This window comes from Tenrec ecaudatus, chromosome 8 (genome assembly GCF_050624435.1).
Source record: "Tenrec ecaudatus isolate mTenEca1 chromosome 8, mTenEca1.hap1, whole genome shotgun sequence".
NCBI classification, from domain to species: Eukaryota; Metazoa; Chordata; class Mammalia; order Afrosoricida; family Tenrecidae; genus Tenrec; species Tenrec ecaudatus.
In genome coordinates this window covers 12,347,636-12,374,250 of record NC_134537.1, presented here as the reverse complement: position 1 = coordinate 12,374,250, position 26,615 = coordinate 12,347,636, and the positions used below count along the sequence as shown (strand labels likewise).

Sequence of the window (26,615 nt, the reverse complement as noted above, 5' to 3'; positions counted from 1 at the left end):
ATAAAGCTCTTTCTTATACACACGAGTGTCTATGAAACTGTTTCTCTAGTCCACCTGGACTGACGCACTAGGTCTGAGAGTTGGGATTTGCTTTAGTTTCAGAATTACAGTTCTTAGCCAGAAGCAGCCTTTTAATTCCACACTCTTCTGCCTTCTCCTTCCCTGGCAGGCACAATGGGGACCGGGGGATCTGGGTCGGGGAGAAAGTGTTAAGGGCAAGTTACACATAGATATGTCCCCAGCCTCGGTCTCCTGAGTCCAGGCTGGCTCACAGGCCCATCCCGCTTTGAGCAAACAGCCTATGGTCTTCCGCTGGTGGGGTCACGAGCAGCCCTAGATGGGGCTCCTCTCCCCAGGCTTTCAAAAGAGTCTACCTGGTGCAGGGGACAGGGGGTTGGACACTGCTTGCCCCAGGCTGAGACAGTGCAGCCCTGAGTGCAGAGGGGTCAGCAAGAAGGGTCAGCCCATTAGGGGCCAGACTTCCTTCCACCGTTTCAGCATTCTTAGGGGGTGGGGGCAAAGGGACAGAGGAGACAGCATGCCTCACAGCCCAGGCGGAACTGTCACCAGTCCCCAAATGTCCAGTCCCCAACCGGAGTCCCAGACTGATCCTGTGACTCACAATTGGATCCCAGTCAACTCCAACCTCGTCACCATCCCAACCCCAAGGCTTCCCGACCAACCATAACCTAAGTCCGCCCACCCTGAATCACCCCCCTTATCTTCCCCTGCCCCGGACTGTGGGCCCAGCACCTGACCTTGGCCTCATCTGAACCAGCTGGAAGCGCAGGTGGACGCCCATGAAGGGCTTTTCCTCCACACACTCATGCCTGCATGTGCCTGCAGACACGGCCGCTGGGGGAATCCACGCCTACCCCCAGGCTCTTGGTCTCCGACACATGGTGACACACACACCAGCCCTGACTGGCACAGGTAGAGTATCCACTCCTGCTTGTGCTCACACTCGCTCTCCCTCCCTTACACACATCAGACTCCTACGGTGAACCCTGAGCCAGTGTCCTCAGCCCGGCACTAACTTCTGTCAGGCCCCTGTCCACCATGGTCTGCTGGAGAAAGGCTTCACTCCAACTCAAATCCACCTGCTTCCGGCAGTGCCCAGAGCCACCTGGAGCCCATGTCCCTGCAGGAACCCTGAGTACCCAGGATCGGGGGGGGGGGGGGACAAGGACTGGGGAAAAGGACCCCGAGTGTTAAGGTCAAGGCCGGGTCTGAGGTGGTGAGGATGTGTCTTCTGGGAACAAATATATTTTCACAGCACCTCCGACCCTACCCCCACCCCAATAAGAGTCAAAAGTCCCCTCTTCTCTCTCACCAGTTAGGAAGCACCATGGGAGATTCTTCCCCCACCCCCAACCAGGTGGCTGCTGACCCTCCACCCCTATCAGATTCCCACTGGCCTCCTTGGTCAGTGCGGCCTCACAAAGCCCCGGGGCAGGGGGAGGGAGCGGCTGCTATGGCCCAGCCTGGGCCACCCTGGCATAGCTGAGGCCCAGTGAGCTCTCCCTGACACCCGGTAGGGCATGGGGGTACACATAGCCTCTACAAGGAGAGGGGTCCCCACAAGCTCAGGCCAGGCAGAACCCAGAGCCTGACTCTGGGTCACCCAGCAGGAGCTCGGAGAAGTGCCCGGGAGGTGGAGGAGTGGGGCTGTACCCACAGAGCGCACCATCGACATCCCACAGGAAGGTCCGATTGGAGAGTGGACTCTCTTTTTTACAGCACCATCTCAAGCCACACACCCCTTGCTCAGAGCCCAGAACTCTAAAATTGCGGTGGCTGGCCAGGTGGACACCGCACACCCCACACCGCACACCCGAAGGAACAGGCACCTAGGTCCCCTCCTTGTCACGTGCATGTCAGGATGCATAACCTTTTGGGTGCTGTAGAATGGGTCCAGGTCCTCCAGTGGCTCCCCGATGAGCTCCCGGGGCGGGTTGCCGTAGAGATCGGGCAGCTTCTTGGAGGCCTGCAGGTCCAGCTGGGGCCGGGGCACGTGCTCCTCCGGCAGCCCATCTCGGCTCTCCTGTGTGGCGGTCGCGCTGCGGGCCTGCTTCTCCACCGCGCGCTTCTCGATGGCCGCCAGGGACTCCCGGGTGAACCTGCGGAAGTTGCTGGTGCCCCGGGGTAGCAAGAAGTGTGCCATCTTCTCATCCTGCTTCTGGGCACTGGCCTTCCTCACGCTGCCTGCGGGGAGGCCGGGAGACACAGGCAGTGGGCGTGAGGCGGCGTGAGGCACTGGGGACCCACCCCGCTAGGCAAGTTGGTGCTCGTGGGGGGACACTCCACCTGGAAGACCTAGGGGTCTCCACGGGGTCCTTGAGAGGCCATTCCCCCCTTTCTGAACATCCCCTAAAACATGTGCAGATGCAAGTGGGAAAGAGTGACCATCAGTAGTCCCCTTCATGCTGTTCCTAAAGGACTCACCCTGGAGTCTTCTCCTTGGGGCAGAGTCCTGAGGGCAGGGACAGGCCTGACACCTTTGTATCCCAATCCCCTGGCAGAGCTGATCGGGGCAAAGGGCTGAGCGAATGAAAGATGGGAACAGCCTGGGAGGGGCCAGAGTGGCAAAAAGTACAGAGTGCTGCTGGCTCCCCTCCCGCCCCTTCCCCCAGGAACTTGGAGCCCCAGGGACGGTGGTCAGAGGCACAGGGTTTCCTTACAGGCCACCTCCGGCCTGAGTAATGGGGACATTCCGATTGACCGCAGGGGTGCAGGAGCCCAGACGTGCCAACATCTGATTGGGAAACGGCAGCCGGTGAGACACCTGTGGCTGCCATATGAGAGCCAGACAAATCCCGGGGGGCAGGAGGGTGTTTTGGGAACAGCTGGCTCACGATGTCGGAGCTGCCCATCCAGATGTTGGCTCCCTGGGGCACACAGCTGCAGCAGATCACAGAGACGGCCCCATGCCCAGCTGCCTCACCGATCCCAGATGGCTTCCAAGGTGGGAACTGCTTCCCCACCCCCTGAGCCTGAACAAGTAGACAGCCAGCTGCTGGCGTGTGTTCACCCTGATGTCACCCCACATGGGCAGCTAGCAAGCTGGATAGAATGCCCATCTGGGGGAGTGTGGCCTTGCTGGCCTTCAACGACCAGGGCCTGGTGTGAACATGCATGCCTGTGACACTAAGGCAGAAGAATGTGCTCCCCAGTCCCCCCCGCCCCCCCTCCACTGTTCCTCCAGCACCGGATGTGGCTCCAACAGGCAGCGCCTGTGACACCAACCGGGAGCTGACGCCACAAATGACCACATCAAACCAGGAACGTCCGGGCACCAGCTCAAGAAGGCAGGCTGGACACCTGTTGGAGTTCTGTGCCAGGACAGAGTCTCCCTGCACCAGCCAAGGGCTGGCCTTGTCTTGACCTCCCTCCCGAGACACCCATCACCATGACCCCAGTGGGCTACTGGTGACACCCCCACCCCACCCCCACACACATCACATCCCTCGCAAAAGCTCCGAGCACTGTGGAGTGCCCTGCAGTTGGCACCTGGCCAAGTGACAGGTAAACAATGAGCAAACAACACAGGCAGGCCTCAAAGGTACCTTTGGTCCCTGGAGGTGGGGGTGGGGGTGGAGAGTAGCCTGGGACCTGTACAGGCTGGGGGCGAGGGAGGTCCTAAGACCAGCACTTCCCTACAGGACACTGCCATCCTCAGCAACTTTCCCTAGGCTTCCTTCAAGCCAAGAGGAGCATCTTTGTGGAGAAGAGATTCCTGCTCCCCGAAAGCACTTTCCCGGCTGCCTCCCTCCCTCCCAGAGGGAACAGAGAGAGGCATCCTTTACCCAGCCGCCCTCGGTGGTTAGCTTCCCCTTCCTAGCTTGGGGAGGCCTGGGTGGCTGTGATCTTCTCTGCCTCACTTGGAATTCCTTACGGTGAGTTTCCTGTTTTGTTTGTTTGTTTTTTTTTTTAACAAAAGCAATAAAGTCAATATTCTTTTTATTTAAGTAAATAAAATAAACATTTTAAAAAGCCAGGTGACAGGGCCACCCTCTCCCCCACGAGCAAGGATGGGAAGCCTCCTCTTACTTGGGACTGCCTCCTAAAAACAGTGCACCCCGTCTCACCATATCTATCTGTGGCCTAGGCTGGCAGGGGCTCTGTTACTACCGGTATATGCAGGGACCTGTCGGGCTCGCTGCGACTCCCCGGCAGTGTGTTTCTGCGTGTGTTCCCCCTTGTGCGAACTTCTATGCCTTTGATGTAGCCTAAGTGTCCTTTTGGGGAAAAATCGTGTAGAACCAGAATCTCTGTGAATTTTCACTCAAATCTCTCTCTCTCTCTCTCTCTCTCTCTCTCTCTCTCTCTCTCTCTCTCTCTCTCTCTCTCTCTCACACACACACACACACACACACACAGAGGTCAATTAGTTATGCAGGTTAAGGACCCGGATTCTGAGTGTCTAGGAGGGGCGGATCGCCTCAAACCTGAACTTACTGGCCACCAGTACCCAGGTCAAGAACCCGATGTTCTTAGGCGTCCCTGGGTTCACGCACTTGGTTGCCGACAGAAAGGTGAGCCTTTGAGCCCACACAGGGGTATGTGAAGGAAGAAAGGCCTGCGGACCTACTTCTGAAAAATCCGCCACCAACTTGAGGGAGCACACTTCCACGCTGCCACAGACACGGGCTGCCCGCCTTTGAGAGCCCTGGGTAGTCTGGGGGTCCCCTCCGGTTACTAATCCCCCTTTCCTCTCTTCCCCAGGGCATCACCTGACTGCTGTGGACAGAGGTGAGTTTTGCCTCTGAATTTCAGGGACTCTTAACAGGCCCCTTGAAGGGATGGAGAGAGATCCCAGGGGAAAAATTACATCTCGTTCTCATTAATTTCTAACTGAAACCCAGAATTTCCTTCAATTATGGACACGCGAGGAGACAATACCCCTGAGGTATTAGCAATACCTGGGACCAAAAGAAATGGCAGTACCTCCATATTCCTTCATGGATGTTACAAGTATTTTTGAAATCTTACCCTTGTTTCTCATGGCCTTTTCAAAATCATAGTACGAATCAAAACTCCTTCACAGCTCACCCTGGGCCAAACTCACAACTGTGGAGCCTATTCCGACATATCCAGTGACCCCACAGGGCAGGGTAAGACTGCCCCTGTGGGTTTCTGAGACCGTGACTTGCCAAGAGCCCCATCTTGCTCCCGAGGAGTAGTTGGGTGGTTTCAAGCTGCAGACCTTACAGCTAAGAGCCCAATGGGTAACCCCTACACCAGCAGGGCAGTCCTTAGACCCACGGTTAGCTTTTATTAAGTATATGGATTAAAGAAGCACCTATAGAACTCTATCCAAAATTCATTTTTAAGCATTGGTAGCTATATTTCAATATAACTGATTTCCCTTTTAATCCTCTGCATTTTACTTTTGACATGGAAAGTGTGGTTCTGGGGTGGGCTTTGTCTGGCTGCCAGAGAAGAAGGTTAAGACCTGAGCTTGGTCCCTGCCCAGGTGCTGGTCTGGGGATAATGAATAAGTCTGTCCCTTCCTCAACCCTCCCCCCTCCCAGTCCTTTCTGGGAAGTCTGATGTTGCTCTTCATGTCACAGGTATGGGTCTCAGCTTTGGGCTTGGCAGGTGGCCTGTTGTATGTCACCCAGATTGTCTGGGTCATTTCTGGGTAGGGATGGGGACAGTACTAACATTTGTCCCAGAAGACAGACTGGCCTCGGAACCCCATCATGCTCACCACTCTGAGTCCTTGTGGCACTTACATCATCTCCTGTCAACTTACAAAGGGGTGGAGTCTAGCCTGCCAATCAGGTCATAGACAATAAGGCCTCCATGTGGGCATGACCTTCTCCTGAGAATTCTGGGAACTCCTGTCTTCCTCCCTGGAGGTGGGAGAATCACTCTGCTTGTCTTCCTGCTGACAAGCCACCTGGAGACCCCTGATGGAACCCGAGCCCTGGAGCTGGAGGAGTCATATAGAGACCCACACCAGCACAGAGATGCTTCTACTGCCACTGGATCTACAAGACTTTCCACCCACTGGCCTGTGATCTTTCTGCATTTGGCGTCATTGCATGTGTTGCATGAGTTTGAAGAGGAAATTACAGACTGGTATCAGACATGTGGGCTAATATAGGACTTATGGACTTGATCTGGACTGGGCTGGGATGCTTTCTTAAGGCAAAATTACTCTGATATAAAGCTCTCTCTTACACACACATATGAATGTCTGAATTTGTCTCTCTAGTCTACCCGGGCTAACACAGTTCTGCTGCAACCCAGTGGGAGAGGCAGAACCACTTCAAGGGGTCAGGCCCAGGGCCCGGTGTTGGAGGTGGGAAAGGGGAAGGTGGGACGAGGGAGCTTGACTGAGACCAGAGGGCAGGTGTCCGAGCAGTGCCATGCCCTTCTCCCTCCCTCCACCCAGCCTCCTTTTCCTGGGCCCTGGGTCCTAGGAAGGGACTCCAACTGAGCCCACACACCCTTAAGCCTCAGCACCTTCCTGTTAGGGCGTTGGCCTGGAAGGGGTGTGGGCCACCCACTGGCGCTGCTTGAAATCCGAATCCAGATGAAGGCCCTGCTCCCCTGGGGCCAGGCAGCCTCAGGTTCCAATGTAAACCCAGGTTGAGTGGCCTTTGTGTCTGGGCCCCGCAGGCAACTGCAGCTGGCCGTGAAGCTTTGTATTCTCCCTTGTCCCCCTGCCACCTGCACACCTGGCTTGGGCTCTGCCCTTTCTTCAACGGTGGCAGCGGGTGCAGGACCCACACCCTGCTGTGGAGGCGCCTGATTGAGACCTGGCTGCAGGTTCCCTGGGATGCCAGGGTGGGCAGGGCACAGGCATGTGCTCAGCCCAGCCATACCCCTGAGGCCCAGGAGGCTGGGTCCCGGGCTTATCAGGGGTACCCTCAGCTCTGGCAGTGGAAGGCCAGGGAGGAAATAGGCCCCTAGCAGGGGCTCAGTTCACGCAGCTCCAATGTGCCCTGGAGGCAGGACCTGACTGCACTGTAGGGCCACCACGACTCTCCCTTGAGAGGCCAGCACTGGGTGACTGTCCCCTCTCACAGGACAGCTTCTCCTAGTTGACCTCTCCTGGTGGGCTACTCGCTGCTGTCCGTTCTGCCGGGTTCACCCAAGCTCCCGGCCTCCAAGTCCCAGGCCACCCGGAGTTCATCAGTCTCTGGTACTCAGCCATCTCACTTCAAGTCCCTGGGGGTCCTGTGTTCATGGGGGCAACAGTGACTCTTCCTTTACTATTAACTAACTGGCCTTCCTGACACAATTTCTCTGGACAGCGGCCTCAGTCCCTTCAATGCAACCCCTCCCCCCTGGTGACTGCCCAGCACCATTGCCCTGAGATAGGTGCTCCCACCTTGCTAGCACCGTGGGGGGGCTCCTAGGCTCCCCACTGCCCTTCCCTGCTTCCCACATAGGCACCCACAGTCCCAACCACTGTCCCCGGCCTGGCTTGGACCAGTGAGGGTGGTCATCTCATGTCATCCTCGCCACGCCCACCTTCCCCAGGGCCCCTCCCCGACTGCCCCAGAGAGTACTGACCTCCCTCCCCTGCTCAGCGAGGCTGTCTGCACCCCAACTCCTTCCTGCCCTGGTTGGGCTCTGACAGCCTGACAGTCCTTCCTTAGGGGCAGGCATGTCCCCCCAGCCCCCCATTCACTGGCCCACTGGACTGTAAACTCAGGGATTCACATTAGGACACATGTATCCCGGGAGCATCCTGATGATTCGCACCTCCAACTGGTACACAGCTGGTGCTCAATGAATGCTGGCTGCAGCGCATGAACACGGGGTATTGTTGTGGGAGGGTGACCCCAGGTGGCCAGGTGGTCCAGCTGTGCTCAGCCCATCCCTAGTGGTAGCACTGAAAGTTTTGCATCTGGGAAATACCCCAGGGTGTTAGTGGCTCTGGGGGCCAAGAGAGGACCTTCCCAGCCCCTTCCCCTCCCTGTCTGGTTACCACTCCCCTGCCTGCCTTGCCCTGAGCCTGAGGCAGACCCATTTCCGGGTCCTGAGTCACATTTGGCAATTGGTCGCCTTGGAATCTGAACCTCTGAAACACACCATGCAAAGACGCTTCTTTGCATGTTAATGCAGGCAACACGCTCTGCTCAGTGGAAGTGGTTCCCGGGCTTCCTAGAAAATCTCACAGGCTTCCTCAGCTTGCCCACTCCCTCACCTTGCAGTCCGAGCAGCCACCATCCAGGTACCCCTTTCACCCAGCTCCCACGACGCAGTCCTCCCCTGCCCCTCAGTCCTGTAGCGTGGGCTCACTTCCTCGTGATGGGCTGTGGGCACCAGCAGCTCTGAGCTGGGGCCAGTTTACAGGGGCACCCGGTCCCCAAGGTCGCGCCAGGCAGATGCCACCGGAGACTGGGACAAAGACCATGGGATAGCCCACATACCTAGCAGGTGAGTCAAATCCCAACCCTGGGGAATGCCTGTGTGCCACCGTGCTCTACGTGGCCCCCAAGGGCTCACTTTTCAACATTGGGTTACCAGGCCTTTCTTCTGAGGTGCTGAGGATAAACTTGACCCTCCGGCCTTCCCATCAGCAGTTGAACAGATTGTCTGTTGGCCTCAGCCAGGGATTCCATCTACAGAGCCCAGAGGCAGGTAGATAAGAGATAAGGGTCTCTCATTCTGGAGAGCCTCGGGTCTGAAACCCTTCTGTGGGGTGAGACCTTGGGCAAGTTCATGAGTATTGTTCTACCTCACTTTCCCCAGTAAAGTGGTGTCCATCACCACACTGATTTCACAAGGCAGCTGAGCAGCCACGAATTACTATGAACGAGTAGTGTCTGGCACACAGAAAGCTTATGTCCCTTGAAGATCCGTTATCGTTGCATCATGATTATTCTCCCAAGAGATCCAGCACAGAAGGCCCTTCCTTGACCACGCCTGCCTGCCTGGCATGGCTGGACCTTCCCAGTCCCGTGTCACCGTCCACTCTGTACCCGCTTCATCCCGGGGCAGACTCTCCCACTGCCTGCCTGTCTACCTCTTCCTCGGCTTGGTGCCTCGGGCTCCCAAAGCAGGCCTGGCACAACCGAGGGGCCCAGAGGCTTGCCAAGTGGACGAGCGAATGAACGAGAGCCAGATTAACCTGGCTCGGCCCCTAACCCACAGGGGGCCCTGGACCTCAGTGTCCTTACTAACCTGTGGTGGCCACTGGACAGTGGGGAACTCCTTTAGGACCACGGGCTCATCCAGAGGCTGGCTCCGGGCTAATGGTGGCTGTGGTCAGCCCGCACCTCCTTTGAGGTCACCTATGACAGTGATACCATTTAACAGATGGGAACGCTGGGTTGACCAGGAGTTAGGAAGGAAGCGTCAATCTGCGTGATGCCAGCGGCCGTGTGCCTAGCTGCTATGGAGGTGGCATCCCACCTCTGTGGGCATAGAGAGCTGGAAGAAGAGGCTTGGCTTATTTGTGGTCAGCCCCCCCCCCAATTGAGCTTGTCAGTATTCCCCATTCGAAAGGTGAGAGTTGGCCTTGGTCAACCCTGAGGCTGGTCCTCCATCCAGTGCTGCCCTGCTAGAAGGGTGGGCTTGTGCCCGGGTGGCCCTAAGCTCTCAGAAGCCCTGGCCAATCTCTGGCTGTGCCGAAGTCATCAGCAGTTTGCCTGGCAGTAAGTACCCCCCGCCCCAGCAGTTTTTCTCTCCTAAGCCTATCATATCCAATTCAGTAGCCACTCACCACGTATGGCCACGGAGCCCTTAAGTCACTAGTGTCCAAATCCATCTCAGAGCAACCCTGGAGGACAGAGAATTGCTCCTGTGGATCTCTGAGATCTTTAATCTTGACCGGAGCAGAAAGCTTCATCTTTCTCCCCTCTGAGCCACGGATGGGTTTGAGCCACTGTCCTAAGGGTTAGGACAAAGTATAGCTCCCGATGCCCCGTGGCCTATTGCCTGTAAAGACTACAGACATGAAGATCCCATGCAGCCCCATCGCTTCATCACCCAGGAAGCCATGCGGCTGGAATCAACGGAATGACAAGCGTGGGTTTGGCTTTCGGCTTCAGACCACGGTCCGTGAAGGGTTCAGGTGCTCTGGCGGCACAGCGGTGAGGCTCTGGGCTGTGAACTGGAAGGCCAGCCACCCCATGGAAGAAAGATGTGGCAGGCCACATCCCTAAAGATGACTGTGGTAGTTACATAATTTCATGTCCACTCGCTACATCAAAGTGTAGGGGTGGAGTTGAGCCTGTCAATCAGGCCTGATGGTGACTCCTTGTGGGTGTGGCCTTCGCAGAAAGAGGGCCTTGGGGACCTCCCCTCCTCTCTCTGCCTTCACTTTCCCCGCTGGTGGTCCCCCTTTGCTGGGAGCCCTGCCATGCTCCCACCGCCATTGGCTCTACCGACTTTGCACCCACGGACCTGTGTCTCTGTGCTAGGGGGTTTGCTGTGAGTTGGAATAAACTCAAGGGTAAGGGCTGTGGTTTGGTTTTGGAGAAAGCAGTACAACAAAGAATACAAACAATTTCATTAATCGTCTTTAAATCACGACTGCATGCTAAAAATGCGATCACATTGCACTGTGCCCCCCACCACATAAATGATATTAAAATGAATTCTATCTGTTGCTTTTTACACTTTACAAAGGGAGCTCCTAGAAACACTGTCATTACCTAAGTGACATGCATTTTGTGGCTCATGAGGTATCGGGTTGTTAGACAGCTTGGCCATAGGATTCCAGGCCCCAGGCCCCAGGCCTTTACAGGACACCATGGGCTTTGGGCTGGGTCTCATGGCCTAGCCTCCGAAAAGTGGGAATCTGAGTCCCAGGGACAGTGAGGGAGGTGGGTTGGCGCAGTGGCTGCGGGCGGTGGAGGGATGGTGTAAGGGGGAGGGGGTACAACCTGTGTCTCAGGCCTTGCCTCCCACCCAGGCAATTATCTGCACAGCCTGGGCTCTCTGGGGCAAGGGCCCCTGGACAAAGGCTCAGCAGGGGTGCCAGCTGGGCCTGCAGACCAGGCAGTCCAGTCCCTGCTCCCAGATCAAAGACACACTGGCACGTGCTGTGAGTGCAGTCTCTCCGGGGCCTCAGCTAACTGGCTCCCTGCTGGCTTCATTCCTTTGAGGGCTGTACCGGCGTTAACCCTGTCCTGCCAGGAGTGGTCCTGAGGAGGGGGGGCCTGCCTGAAGGTCATTCCTCTTCCATCCCTCTCCCTGCTTGATCACACACAGCCAGCTGGAGAAGTCCTACAGATCCCTCCCACCACAGAACCCGGGGATGCCCTCATTTACATCTATTAGCATTTCATTTCTTCCTGTGCCAACAGGCTGAAGCCAGGCTAATTCTATTGTCAGGAAAACCCCACCCGCTCACTCTCACCAGGTGGATGTTCTGGAGGAAAGGATGACACTGGGGTCCCTGAGACTGGTTCTCTCCCCTGGAGCTGTGGGGAGAGCTGAGATGGGAGAGGCTACCCTGTACCCCCAAAGGGGTTCCCCTTTCCTTACTGTAATGATGGGGGCCTGGAAGTTTCCCCTTAAGTTCCCTTAACAGCAGGGAATTTTTAACTCCCAGGCACTCCGGAGGTCTCCACAAGCTGCAGAGTACCCCCTGCCCCCCTAAAGCCTGGGTCTTCTTTGTCCTTAGCGGGGCCCATGCACTGAGCGGTCATCATTTGAAGAACTGGCCCAGTCTCCCGGGGTCTGAGGGTGGGGGCATGCTCAGACTCCAGGACTGCTTATGCCACCACGTCAGAAAGGTGCCCCCACGCCCCACGGCAGCATCAGTATGTGGGGTTCGCTCTGGCCCTGTTTCTTCCAACTCATTTTTATTGGGCTGAAACATGAAAGAGGCCTGTTGAGGAACTGTGCCACGGTGTCATAGCAACCGAGGCATGTATGGGGCACCTACTGTGTACACGGAGGGCGACAGGTTCCAAAGAAACCTACCTGCATAGCCGCGGGGGGGGGTGGTGGGGGCACAAGAGGCCAGGCTTCCCCTCGCCACCACTTGACCCTGACACAACCTGGCCAGATGTGCCTCCCCCTCCCCAGCAGGACTCTTGAACATGGAAGTATGACTGACACGCAGCCTAAGGCGCAGCGTTCAGGAGTCCCGTGCATGCGAGGACCGCGCAGGACCAATGCATACAGGTATGCAGACCCAAGGCGCTTCCACTGGCCCTTCCCCATCCCCTGGCAGAGCTGCTGGCAGAACTCGCCACACAGGGAAGCGGACACAGCTTCTGTTACAGGGAGTGGGGGTGGTGGGGCAAACCTTTCATCCAATCACAACAGGTGAGAGAGCTAGAAGGACTGGGCATCCAACTACCTGGTTGGTGGTTGTGGTGGGGGTGGGGGCGGGGGCGGGGGCAGGGCACAAAGGGACCCTGAAGGAGCTGTTCTTTCCATCCTGAGCCAGTTCTTGGAAGGGAAGCTCAGTGATCATACATCTACTAGGTGCCCAAGCTGGGCCAGCAAGTGGGGGCTTTCCCAAGTTTCCAGTGCTAGTGTGCGTGTGTGTGTGGTCTGTGTGGTGTGTGTGTGTGTGTGTGTGCGTGTGTGCGTGCTGAGGTTTGGCAGCTCCGCAGTTGGTCACTTCATAAACTGGCACCCTGTTCTGCACCCGACCCAGCCTGGAGGCTTGGCTCCTGCCCTTTCTTCCTCTCTCCAGTCTGGGCTCTGTCCCTAGGCCTCCCTGCACCCTGGCCCTGGCTGTGTATCCCCTAGGTGGGGCCCGGGCTCAGCAGGGAAGGGGGTCTGGAGCTGACACTTGTCTCCTTGGGTGGGGGCTCTGAGGCAGAGCAGCCTAGGGGTGGAGTAAGGTGGCACCGTGGCTGAAAGGGGCTGGTCTGGACCACTTTGTTCCTCCCGGCCGATCAATAAGGCTGCGGCTTTGATGCCAGCCTTTCTACTGCTCAAAATCCATTCCCAGACAGCTGGGGGGAGAAGGGGTGTTCCCCCGGGCAAGGCCAGGCGGGGCTGAGGAGATGTGTGACCAGGAGCCTACAGGGAGACTCTTGCAGTGGGTGGGGACCTTCCCCAGCCCACGAGCGTCTGGCCTTTCACTCAGCTAACACCCTCAGGGGATGAGACTTTTCCACTGAGTCCCGGGGAGACTCAGCCAGATGCCACAGACGTGGAGAGAATGAGAGGGAACAAGAGCCTCTAGCAGGTCTGCTGTCTTCCAGCCCCAGGCCCGAGATCCAGTCTGGACCCTTTGATCGCTCTGAATTCTTGGCATCTGTCATAGCTGGGTTCTAACGCCGCCATCACCCCCAGGCAGCCCCGCTGGCTGCTCTGGCTTACAGGAGCCCCCAACTCCAACCATGCGTGCTCCTCGCCCTGGGCAAGTCTCCAGGCCCCTTGGCTGGAGCTGTGTGGCCTGAGGATCCTTGGTTCCCTTTCAGCTGCTCCCGAACAGCAAACAGGAAGAGGGATGGATAAGACAGGGTGACCAACTGTTCCCTTGGACCCTGGCTCAAGCAACCCTGAATACGTTTTCTGTTAGGCTTGGGGACACACCTGGTGTCCCTCTGGGAAAAAGAAGTTGGACAAAGCCTGGTGGCATCTGGGCCCCCAGGGCAGCCTATGGCAACAGAGGTGATACAAGTTTCAAAGGGCCATGAGTCTGATGGGCCCCAGGGATGTGCTAGTGGTGGGGGCCCCTGGCACTCACCCTGGCCTAGACCTGGGCTCCCTCACTAATTTGGGGGTCCCAGACATCAGGAATTGAAGAGGGGGCTCTATATATTACACCCATTCCATATTGATCAGCTTAAAAAGACATGGTATGTCCTAGCCCCATGGAGAGGAGAGCTGTGTCTAAAAATAGCCCTGTCCCCAGGAATCACTGCCAGCCAGAGGCAAGTGGTACAAGCAGTGCATAACAGAAGGGGCAGTCGGAACGGACAGTCCCTCAAGGGCCTGGGGGCTGCAAGTGGGAGGCCAGGAAGGTCTCCCAGCCCCATTCCCTTCGATCCACCCAGAGAGTGTGTTCCTTCCTGCCTCAGGGCCTTTGCACGTACAGCTTTCTTTGACATTCATTCTCTGCCCAGTTCTCCTCAGGATACGTTCCTTCTTGCCATGGGGTTCTCAGTTCCTCTACCTCCTTCAAGAGGCCGTCCCTGACTCCTGGTAGGCATGAGCTATTGGTTCGACAAGACTCATAGCAACCCCAGGTGACTGGGCAGAGCTGCCCCGCAGCATTCTTTAGGTTGGCATCTTTATGGGACCAGGCCACGAGGGCATTTCGAACCACCACCTTGTAAGTTAGTAGCCCAGCAGGGTTCTCAGGCCTCCATCACTTCATCTTGTGTAGTTCCTGCTCAGCGTGGCTCGAGATCTCTGATGATCTTCCATGTATGTGAGTTTCACAAGAGCAGCTATCCTATGTCTTATTATGCCCGAGAACCTTCCAGGGAACTGAGTGGGAGCTGAAGGCCCTGTCCAAGTCCTCCCCCATAGCTGGGGCTGAACTCTCATGCCTCGAGCCAGTGTGGCTGGGTGCCAGGCAGTGAGCCCTCAGCTCCCAGGCTCACCCCTCAGTCTCTGCCATCCCTGGGCCTGCTCGGCTCCCTCCGGGGAGGCCTGCTGGCTCTGCCTTCTTCCCACCCTGCCTGCTCTGTGTGTTCAGCCACAGGGCTTTGTCCTCGCCTCCTCCACTCTAATGGATAGCATCCCAGAGGAGCCCCCCTAGCGTTCTGGGTTACGCCTGGGCTGCAGTACAGCGAGGTCAGCAGAACTGGCTTTCTACTCCCATAAAGTGTGATGGTCTCAGAAATCCTCAGGGGCACTTTGACTGTGCCTTATAGGGTCACTGTGAGTCAGAATCCACTTGGTGGCAAGGAGAGAACCCTGGTGATGGAACCTGAGTGGCACTGTGGGCTAGGCACAGGGGTGCTGTGAGGTTGGCAGTTCAAACCACCAACCGCTCTGTGGGACAGAGGAGGCGGTCTGATCCCATAAAGATTCCATCTCTGGAATCATGCCTCGGTCCACTGTGGCTGTGGGTCTGGTTATACAGAATGTGACGACGTCACCTTGTCCTGCTCCATGTTTTCTCCTCGGGTGGGGGAAGGTCCCTTTCCCTTTCCCAGCTCTTCCTCCCACAGGAGAAGCCCCTCAAAACCAGAGCTTCATGGTGTCAATCATCTCACTAATCGGTAACCCTGATTGGCCCACTGGACAAACCCCAGCAGCTCTAGGCTCCCCCAGACACGGACACCTTTCTGACTCCCCCATCTCTGGCTCCTGCTCTCTGGGACGGGCCCCTTTCCCATAAGCACCCGCACCTGGTTGGCCCACAGGGCTTCACGGGGGCGTGTCCACTCCAGCCTCTCCCAACAAGCCTCGTTCGACCCCACCCTCTGGAGCAGCTCCTCTCCTCTATCTCGCTCCTCTCTCTCCAACCCTCCAGCTCTTTGAAAGGGCTGTCTGCACATACTGTCTCCACGTCCTCACCTCCCAGCAGCACCCGGCTTCCACTCCCGCCAGGTCAGCCACCCAGCCAGTGAGCCAACAGTGTTTCCTCTTGCTGGGGGACCACATCCAGGTGCGGGCCAGCGGGCCATTCTCCTGCCCAGATCACCAGCACCCTCACCTCGGCTCCATCCTTTGGGATGGGTGCTGCTGCTGCGGTTCGTAGGGCAGTGGGTTTGGATAGGACTACCTGCTATGTGTTGAGGAGGATGGCTTTAATCTCTCCATGAACACGGCCTCCTCACTGTTTCAGTCGAAAGGAACAGGTGGCTGACTGGCTCTCCCTCCTTCCTCGTCCTTTGTGACCCCCTCCTACTCTTGGGCCTCCTCTCTGCTCAGTGTCCCATGTAGCCCTCTGCGGGCTCAGCTGCTGCAGTGCCTGCTGCCCCGGGGCTCTGCTCTCTCTCACCTGCTAGGCCCTGGTGGCACATTGGAATCACTTGGTCACTTTCAAAACCATGGATACTGAGGTCTCACCACAGAGCTAAAGGAGCCCTGCTGGCCCTGTCAGGTAAGCACTGGACGTTATCCTCAAGGTTGACCTTTCTTTTAGAGGGAGAACATGAGACAGTCTGCTCCCGTCAAGACTTTCAGCCCGGGAAACCCTATTAAGGTCACTACGGGGCACAATCGATTCGATGGTGGCAGAAGTTTGATTGGTTACCCCGAGTTCATTGCCTTTGAACCTTTAGGGGTGGAGCCTGGGAAAGTTAAGGTCTTCTGAACTGAGTGATGCTCATGTCACCAGGGTGGAGATCTGCCAGTCTCTTTATGGGAGGAGGTCTGGTGGCACAGTGGTTAAGTGCTCACCTGCCATTGGAAAAGTGAGTGGTTCGAACCCACCATCTGCTCTACTTCTGTGAAGATTAAATCAGCCCAACCCACTGCAGTTAAGTCAATTCTGGCACTCAGTGACCTTGGAGGGCAGAGCAGAATTGCCCTTTAAGGCTTCCTGGGGATAGAAAGCCTGACCCCCCCCCTCCACCTTTGGAACGACTGGTGAGTTTGAACTGCTGACCTTGCAGTTTGAAGCCTAATGCACAACCCACTGGGCCCCGTCTGTAAAACAACCCCCTTGGGGACCCGGTGGAGCAGTTCTCCTCTGGCCTATGCAGAGGCTATGAGTCAGAATTGACTTGGTGGCAGTGAGTTTAGTGGGAACTTTTATGAGAGGAAATCCTCAAGCCTTTCTCCTTTGGAGCAGCTGGTGACTTTGAACTGCCCACCTTTCAGTTATGCCACTAGGCTCTGTGGTGCTCTAGCTCAGAAAATTGAAATCATGGTTATGGCTCCAGGTACCAGGCTCCACCGACGATTCTAAGTTTCCAACTCCAGCCTAGATCTTGTTCCTGAACATCAAATTCTTCCCTCTAGTCTAGCAGTTTGCTGGACGCTGGCCTCGCTCCTTGGATGGATTACCCGTTTGAATCAGTTCTTCAAAGCTGCACACGCCAACTTCCCTTGCCCACTCTCTCTCTGAGTGTGATCCCGGGCAGCACTCCTTGCTCAGCGAGGTGCCAACGTTAGGGATGGGACCACAGCAGATCGGTCCACAGGGAAGGATGATGTTATACCCCCTGCCTTCCAGGTCTCCTTCCACCGCCCCTGTGGTCTGTACTGGGAAGGTGGGAGAGCAGAGAGCAGGCCACCTGGGCTTAGCACATGATTCATGTGAGAGAGAGAGAGAGAGAGAGAGAGAGAGGTTTCACCTTTTTTTTTTTTTGAGACTTCACCTTATGGCGCCTCCAGTTTAACCATCTGCAAAATGGCCATTGGGAGGGTGTCTGTCTCCAGCAGGGCTGCGAGTTTTCAGTGAGATGATCCTTGCAAAGTGCTCAAAGTGTGCGCGTGCGGGGCCTGGCCCACAGAAAGCACTCAGTGAATGCTCGCTATTTTTAGTACCATTACTGAGGATACGTTCCCAATTCCTGAGCAGAGCTCACAGGGCCCCCATGACGGTGACCTTGGCTTTAATTTCTGCTCTGGTCTCTCTTAGACTTTGAACTCCCATGGGCTGCTGAATTAACAACTGTGCCGATTCATGCCTCTGTGCTTTTGTCCATATGGGTCCTAATTGGCTAGACTCCCCGTCTACTTTTCCCACTGGATAAACTCCTACTCATGCTTCAAAACCTAAGTGGAGGGTGACTGCTAGAAAGACACCTTGGCCCTCCTTAGCGTGGCCTCTTGCTGCCAGGGAGGCGATGCTGACTCATAATGACCATTTAAGAAAGGGTAGAACGGCCCCTGTGGGTTTCCGAGACTAACTCTTTACCGGAGTAGAAAGCCCCTTCTTTCTCCTATGGAGTGGCGGGTGGTTTCCAACTGTGGACCTGAGCACACGCTACTGTCTTTCCAACAGCCCTTCCAAGAATCAGCAGGAACCAGTATCCTGTGAACATAACAGCCACCCCTTTACCACTGTCCCAGGCAGCCACTCACAGCCATCCTACAGGACAGGGTAGAACTGCCCCATGAGCTTCTGAGACGGCAGCTCTTTATGGGAGTAGACAGCCTCACCTTTCTTCCACAGAGCGGCTGGAGGTTTCCAATAACCCACTAAACAACAATAAACCACCATACCACCTTAGTATTGACTCGATGGCAGTGAGTTTTGTTTCCTTTTCAGTTACCCCCAAGGAACTCTAGGGTCAGACTTGGGGAAAGTATTAGATTTGTTAACCAGAAGGTCCCCAGTTCAAACTCACGGGCTGCTCAGAGGGAGAAGGAACGTTGAGGCTCTGTGCTCCTGTAACAGTTTACAGACTCAGGGGCCCTATGTAAGGCCCATAAAGGTGCCCAGGTGGCAGAGTGGGTTACAAGTTGGGATGCTCACTGCAAGGTCGGCAGTTCAGACCCACCAGTCACTCCCAGGGAGAATGTTGTTTTCTAGCTTCCTGTAAAGATCCACAGCCACAGAAAACCTTGTTAGGGTCACTCTGAGTAGGGAGGGACTCTTGCAGTGGGCATAAGTGTGGACTCAATGGCAGGAGCTTGTTTTGTTTTGGGTGAGGCTGCCCCTGCGACTCCCTCCTCCTTGGGCAGCCTGCCCCGCTTCCCCACCCCCAGCTGTCTCTGGTGCTTCCCATCCCTCCACTGAGCAACATCTCCATGCTGGGTAAGTCAATGCTGGAAGGTTTCCAGGGGAGCTTTGATCACCACCCAGTGATGGAGTGGGCCCAGCACCTCAGAGGCCCAGCGGCAGCCCAGGCCACACTGGGCTGAGTGCTGGTTCATTGCTTCTTGCCCCCACACTCACTAACCTCCCATCCCTCCCGGGTCAGTTCTCCTTGGTGCTGGTCCTCTTTGGGCAGTCTTAGGCCAATCTGGGTGTCTTCACCATGAACGGTGTCCAGAATCCAGGGACTTTCTAGGTGACCTTGGCTAAGTCCTTGACATCCCAGCCACCCGCAGTTCCCCTGTGTGCACAAGTCCTGGTGACCATCAGGTTAGAGTCAACATCCAGTCAGACTCATTTCGGCAGGGTCCCGCATTCTGGCAGAATCTGTTGTCTCTGCCTCTCCCCTCCCCCCACTCTTTGGGCAGCAAAGGGGCTTGGGCCCTCAGGTGCGCTCACCCAATTCCGCCAGCCTGGGAGTTGTGGGCAGCAGCAAGGGGCTTCCCACTCCCCCTCCAGTGGTCTGAGCCTCGGCTTTTGGGGGTCTCTCAGGGCACTGAGGTGGGTGGCAGACCAGGGCTGGGCTGGAAGGCAGGATGGGGTCATGTAGTTTGCCTGTCTGGGCTATGCTGCCTTGGCTCACTGTGGGAATGACTTGGGGCCTGGGGGCGGGGCAGGGGCAGGGTAGGGTGAAGAAGAGAAGATAAGGCTCTGGGTGTCTAACCCTCAGGCAAGACCCCAAGGCACTGAAGAAGAGCTTGCCTGCAACCTCAGCTATGGGCCCTTCCCAATTCGGTTGTGCATGGGGCTCCAACAGGTGTGTGCAAGGTGGGCCTAAGGCCAGGGCCTTGTCCCTAGCGGCACACCCTCTCTCCACTCGTTGTTGGTCCCCAGGACAAAGGTAGGCATCTCTACTTCCTCCCAAGGTGCCATCAAAGATGAACAAACAACTCGAGAGAGCAGAGAGCTGAGGCCAGTCAGGGCGCACGGAGCTGCCAGGGTCAGGGTGAGGGCACAGAAGTGCACTCTCCCCTAGCGAGCAGAGATCTCTCCTGCAGAGAACCACGGAGATATTGCTGCCAGCAGGGTTGGCAGGCACCAGAGATGGGAGATGTGGCTGGGTTAGGGCATCAGAAGGTACCGAGATCTCTTTCTGGTCGGAGAGCGCAGAGATGGGCCACACACACACAGGTCTCTCCCTCGGGAGGGTGCGCAGAGATCTCTTCCCGGTCGGGGCGGGAAGAGATTTCGCCTAACGGGGAGAGGATAGCCCCCAGCAGACAGCTTCCAGGGCCGAGAGAAAGTGGGAAGGACTCAGCCCCTTCCGCCATTCCCAGCCCTTGGTGGGGTCGCCCCCAGTTCTCCGGAACCACACTCACTGCGCGCTTAGCCGCCACTCTGACCTTGGGGTCTCCGGCCTCGGGAATCCGGGTCCCAATCTCAGACCCACTTCAAGCCTGCGCCAGGGTCCGCTGGGAAGCTGGGACCCAGCTCCCCCTCCCTTGGCCCTCGACAGCGCACTGGGAAACCCGGAAGAGAAGGGAGGGGAGGGGGGCGCGCAGCAATAGAGAATCCCTCTCCCCCACCCCCACCCCCTGGCGGGGGATTCCCCACTAGCCAGTCCTATCTGGCCCCTTCTTCCACCGCTCACCCACTAGGGCAGCGGTGGGGGAGGGAGCGGCCGGCCGACGCCGGGCAGGGGCAGGGGCAGGGGAGCGCAGGGCAGAGGCTCCGACCCTCGGGGAGGAAAGTTGGGTGGCTGCAGGTGCAGGGGGCTCGGTCGGGCTGGAGCTGCCCGCCCGGCGCAGGGGCGCTCCTTCGCTTACCTGCTGGTCCCCCGGCCCAGCCCCAGGGTGGGCGGGCGGCGACGGCTTGGCGGGGGCTCGGCTCGGCGCGGGGCGCACGGCACTGGGCGCAGGCTCAGCGGCCCCGGGGGCGCGATCCCCGCATCCCACGGGCGCCGCCGCCGTCTCGGCTCCGCGGCTCGGCTCCCGGCTCCCGGGCTCGGCGGGCGGCGCGGCGCGGGCTCGGGTTGGGGGCGGGGTCGGGGGCGGGCCCCGCCTGGGCTCGGCCTGGGGCTTGGGGCCCCGGGCTGGCTCCGCCCCAGAGCGCTGCGCCCCGGACTCCGCACGTGGTGCTCCGCCCGCCGGGATGGTGAACGCTCTGGCACCTGCTGGCACGCACACCCCCTCACTGACCCGGGGGTGCTCAGAGACAGACAGCTACCCATGCGGACATGGTCAGACAGACACAGGCACACGCTGGGGTCCCCGCACGCCCGCAGCGACCCAGGGACGCTTCGCCACAGATGGCCACCCACGCGGACCTGGTAGCCACTCGCTGACAAACACTGGTACACGCACCGGAGGACTCACACAACACCCTCTCACGGACTTGGGGACATGAACCTACAGACACGCGTGCTGAAATAGACACACGCAGACGTGCCAACACAGACCCACGCATGTCCACTGCCACCGAGACACCCACCAGGGCACAAGCTCATCGGTGACAGACGCCGACACGGAATCACAGACGTCGACAGCAGAAACAAGCTCCCACTGACACACTGACACAGAGACACACAGCCACACTCACTGTGGTGGACATTTCCTTCTGCAAAAGTAGTTCCACACAGAGGAACACACACACCGCGTGCACACACACACACACAGTCAAGACACCCACAACCCACACCTGACACAGAGTCAGTCTTGCATGTTGACACTGACGACAGACATGGACACTGTCACAGTGCACACCCCCCACAGTCGCTCCCGCACCCAAGCTGACCCCCAGGGAAATATACCCAGACCCCACGGGGGTAACATCTTATTTAGCAAAAATGGGCTTGACCTGCAGCCCACAGGCCAGCGGAATCCTCATTTCTCCCTGTGGGGGGCACCTCACTGCTCTCCCACCCTCACCCGACTGCAGTTTGAATACCTTGCAACGAAACTGCTCGGGAAGGGTAAGATTCCCCCCTGGTAAAGATTCACAGCCTCAGAAACCCTGTGCGGGAGTTTCAGAAGGCACTGTGGCTCTGGGCTTGGTGGCCCAGAGCCTGTGACCTGCCTCTCCTTGGGGACTGTTGTCCTTTGAGACCTGAGTGTATGGCTCCAGGGACCACTAGGTGGTCCGTGGGGGCTTAGGTTAAGCCAGAGGGATTAGAGCAGCTGGCCCCGGGTTGTGGGCATTTGTAAGATAGCCACTGTAGGGAGCCGCTTCAGACACAATGCCTTCTGACCTTGGGTGGGTGCGGACGGCTTTTGGTGAGACAGAACAAGGTTTAAATGCTGTCCTTTAGCCCCCAGTGGTTCTCAGGTTGGCCGACAGCTCCCACTAGCGGCCATAGATTGAAGTGCGGGCAGTGCCAATGTTTCGTCCAGGGCACCCGCATTCCCTGGCAGGCTTGGCAGTAGAAATGGGGGTGGGGTGGGGGAGAGGAAGTTACCTTCACTGCCATGGGGGTGGGAGGTCGTCATGGTCAGAGCCCAAATCAAGGGTCCCCAAGGAGCACCTATCTCCTGCCTTCTGAGGCCCAGCCACAGCAGGAACTAAGCTGCCAGGTGGGAGGGAAGGGCACTAGCTATGGGCCCCCTGCCTCCCTGAGGCCTTCTTCTCGGTTTCCAGGCCCCAGAATGAAGATCCCAGCTTGGAAATGGACTCTGGGCCAAGCAAGCGAGAGACTGCCGGATGGGGGCTTGAGAAACCCCCTGTTGTAACTGCTTCTGGCAGCCTCCCAGTGATGGCCCCAGGGACCCTGCCTGCAGGAGAGCTGGGCAGGGTCTTGAAAGTCTAGGTGAAAGGAGGGAGGGGGTCAGAAGTCATGAGAAGGACATTCAGACACACACACTTGGCGGCCTGAGGATGGAATCCCAGTGGCACAAAAGTTCCTCCCAGGGTGGTTGGTGGTTCAAAGCCATCCAGTGGGAGGAGAAAGCTGCCAATCTGCTTCCAGGAGATGACAGCCAATAAAAATCCCACACAGGCAGTTCTACTCTGTCACACGGGGTCTCATGAGTTGACATGGCATCAAGTTGACAGCACCTCACCACCACCACCAACAACAAGGTCTGAGAACAGGCAAGAATGGTCCTCAGCCTCCTGAGCTGGGCACCTCACTACAAAGGGCCTTTGCAAGACCCGAGTGACTCCCTTGTCTTTGCCAGATCCCAGGGGATTAAAGGTGTAAGAGGAACACACAGTTAATAGGGAGAGAACAGTAAGTTTGATTTTAATTTTTAAATAAGTCCCTTCCTCCCACACCTCAGGTTCAAAGTTGAGTCCTGTGTGTGCCTTAGTCCTCAATCCAGTGGTTCCCTGAGAGATTCCACCCATCCCGCCTGCCCGATGTCCACCTGCTACTTAACCTTCCATGATGCTGTAGAGTGAGTGTTGGACGGCTAACCGACAGGTTGGTGGTTCGAATCCACCAGTTACTCAGGGAGAGAAAGAGGAGGTTGTCTGCTCCCATATGGATTTGCAGTCTCGGAAACTATCTACTCTCTCTGGTGGATTAAGCAGTTATGTTTTTAATTTATTTTAAAAATCATTTTATTGGGGGATCATACAACTCTTATCACAATCTATCCATACATCCATTGTGTCAAGCACATTTGTACATTTGTTGCCACCATCATTCTCAAAACATTTGCTTTCTGCTTGAGCCCTTGGTATCAGCCCTTGGTATCAGCTCCTCATTTCTTTCCCCTCCCTCCCTGTTCCCCCTTCCCTCACGAACTCTTGATAATTTAGAAATTATTATTTTGCCCTATCTTACATTGTCTGATGTCTCCCTTCACCCACTTTTCTGTTGTCCATCCCCCAGGGAGGAGGGTATATATAAATCCTTGTAATCATGTCCCCCTTTCCATCCCACCCTTCCTCCACCCTCCCGGTATTGCCATTCTCACCACTGGTCCTGAAGAGATCATCTGTCCTGGATTCCCTGTGTTTCCAGTTCCTATCTGTATCAGTGTATCTCTGCTGGACTAGCCAGATTTGTAAGGTAGAACTGGGATCATGATAGTGGGGGGCGGGGGCAGGAAGCATTTAGGAACTAGAGGAAATTTGCTACACTGCATTCTGACTGGCTCCTCTCCTCCCTGCGACCCTTCTGTAAGGGGATGTCCAGTTGCCTACAGATGGGTCTTGGGTCCTCTATCTGCACTCCCCCTCATTCACAATGATTTGATTTTTTGTTCTTTGATCCCTGATACCTGATCCTATTGACACCTCATGATCACACAGGCTGGTGTGCTTCCATGTGGACTTTGTTGCTTCTGATCTAGATGGCCATTTGCTTTCTGCTTTTAAGCTTTCAAGCCTGTAAGACCCCAGATGCCATATCTTTTGATAGCTGGGCACCAGCAGCTTTCTTCACCACATTTGCTTATGCACCCATTTCTCTTCAGCGATCATGTCAGGAAGGTGAGCATCATGGAATTAAGCAGTTATTTTTTAATATGCATCCATTCTTTTAAAATGTGTAGCACCTCATACTGTCATTTGTGCGAGTTTCTCTCCCACTCTTTCTCTCTCTTCCTGCCCTCGTATTTTCTTTTTAATTTCTTTTAGTTCTAATGAATTACAAGGAGCTCTGGTAGGGCAGTCTATCACACGTTGAGCTGCTCCGAGGGAGAAAGAGGAGGTTGTCCCCTTCCGTAAAGATTCCCAGCCTCAGAAGCCCCGTGGAGAAGACCAATGCCATCCTGCGGGTTCCTGAATCAGAGTTGATCCAAAGGCAGTGGCTTTGGTTTTTGGTTTCATTGAACTCTAATCTACTTACAGCAACGTGCACAAATCCAGGAATGTTCAGGCTTCTTCTTCGTCGTCGTCTTCGTCGTTGTCCACTACTGGAGTACGTTCCTGTAACCAACACACAACAAAAAACACCCCACACTCGACATTACGCCCAGAGTGCTCTTCTACGCCCCCCTCAAATAGCTACCACTGCCCGCCCAAAGCTACATTCACTTCTAACTGACTCCCCATGCAGACTGCTTTCCATGGGGTTACTATTTCTAAGATCAAATACACCTGTCGCCATTCTTCAGGGCATAATTCTGTGACATTTAAGGACACACACTGACAATACAGTGCAACCACCACCTCTATCTATTTCCAGAACATTTTTTTAATCAAGATAAACAGAAACTCTGGACCCACTAAGCAGTAACTCCCCTCTGACAGCCATTACTCAACATCCCGCCTTTTTGAATCGGCCTGTTCTCATACCAGTGGATCGTACAAGGGTCCGTTTGTCAGTGGCTTCTTTCCCTTTCAAGGCTCATCCATGTTGTTCCATGTATCAGAATTGTATTCCTCTATATGGATGAAAACTTCCCTTGTATGTATTCACTGCCCAAACCCTAGAAACCCACTGCCCTCCAGTCCACTTGGATTCCTAGCCACGCTGTATCTAATGCTGAAAGTCTGCATGGAAGCAGAGAGTCTCATCTTTCTCCTGTGGAGCAATTGGCGGGTTTGAACCACTGACCTTGTGGTTAGCTTACCCTCCAGTGCTCCCCACCACTGCTCCATTTTGTTTGTCCATTCATCTGTTGATGGACATTGAGTTTACTTCCCCCTTCTCGTTTTGAACAGTGCTGCAAGGAATGGTGGTGGACCACACGTCTGTCCTGAGTGCCTTGCCTTTGAGTCTTTGGGGCATAACGGAGGAATGGTCTTGCTGAACCAGATGTTCCTGTGGCCTGGTTTTGCATTTCATTTGAATAGAATCCTAGAGAGTGGATGGGATCAGAGAAGTGGCCGACTCTTTTTGTGCAACTTGGCATTTCTGAGCTGCTTCCCTGTGCCACTGATTTTAGCTGTAGCTTGTTTCTTCCTGTTGTGGTCTAAAATCTTACCATCTTTTATTTACTTATCCCCTGCTGATGGGCATTGGGTAGGGCTCACTTATCAAGTGCAGCTATAACAGAAATGACGCAAGTGAGTCGCCTGAGCAACCAAATACATATTTCTGTATTTCCCCATAGTTGGGGAGGCTGGCACTATGAGGATGGGGGCTGGCTCGGGGGAGGCTGGCGCTCCGCTCTCTCTGCTCTGGAGAAAGGGCCTGGTCTCTTTTCAGCTTCTGCTTCTTGGTTCTTCCGAGATCACCAACTGCTGACTTTGAAGCTGCCTCCCAGCAGACCACCTGTTCTCCCTGTTCTGGGCCTCCACCTGGCCCTGAGAGTTTGCAGGTTCTGTCAACTGCATCAGCTTGTCTCCTCTCCACACCATCCCACCACCCCACCTGGGCCAGGAGCTGAGTGAAGAAAGCATAAATGTGTGTTATTTGTGACTCTTCCATCCGCTCTGAGTTGGCTTGAAGACACATCCTGCATGCAGCCTGGCTCATTAACACAATAAACAAAGCCTGTTCCCAAAAGGCACCGCGGCCATTGGTCTAGGGATCAGGACTTGCGATTTATATCTTCGAAGGGCATGATCCAGTCCCTGGGAGATGGTGCCTAGTTGGGAGTTATTAGCTCAGAGTTCTCCCACGACCCTTCTAGTACCCGAACTCTGGTGAACATAGGTCTGGGTTTCTGCTAGGTGCGGACTCGGGAGTGGGACTGTAGGCTCGTAGGAGAGTATGTGCTTACCTTTGATTGATAAGCGCCAAACAATTTCCCAATATGGTTCCACCAATTTGCACTCCACTAGCAGTGAATGCATGAGACTTCCAGGCCGCCTGCCTCCTCCAGCGCTCTTGCTACTCTGTTCACTTCATCCTAGCCACTGAGGGGGTACGCAGAGGTGTCACGCTGTGGTTTTAATCAGCATTTCGCTGATGACGGATGGAGCGGAGCACATGGTCAAGGTTTATCGGCCTCTTGGGTGCCTGCACTTCCCATTCCTATCAATGAGCGACCGGTCCAACTTTTCTTCTTTTCCCTCGACTGAGGGAGCTCTATCAGAGTTATGGCGTCGGTAGCTTCTTCTTGGCTTCCGATGGCTGCAGAGTGCTGGGAAGGAGGTGGTCACAGCCCTAGCGGTGGATGGTAGGTGACAGACAGAAGACAGTACGTGGATGGAAGAGTCACAACTAACACACATT

General features: G+C 56.0%; 1 protein-coding gene across 8 annotated transcripts in view; it reads right to left on the bottom strand.

The window, feature by feature from the left end:
- SCN5A (sodium voltage-gated channel alpha subunit 5) overlaps positions 1-2,164 on the bottom strand; it is a 90,465-nt gene extending 88,301 nt beyond the window's left edge. For all 8 annotated transcript variants that reach the window (XM_075555586.1, XM_075555588.1, XM_075555591.1 and 5 more), the window contains exon 1: positions 1,892-2,164. In XM_075555586.1, coding sequence (XP_075411701.1) covers positions 1,892-2,164 — 273 coding nt within the window. The remainder of the gene's footprint in view (positions 1-1,891) is intronic.
- Positions 2,165-26,615: the final 24,451 nt, after the last annotated feature.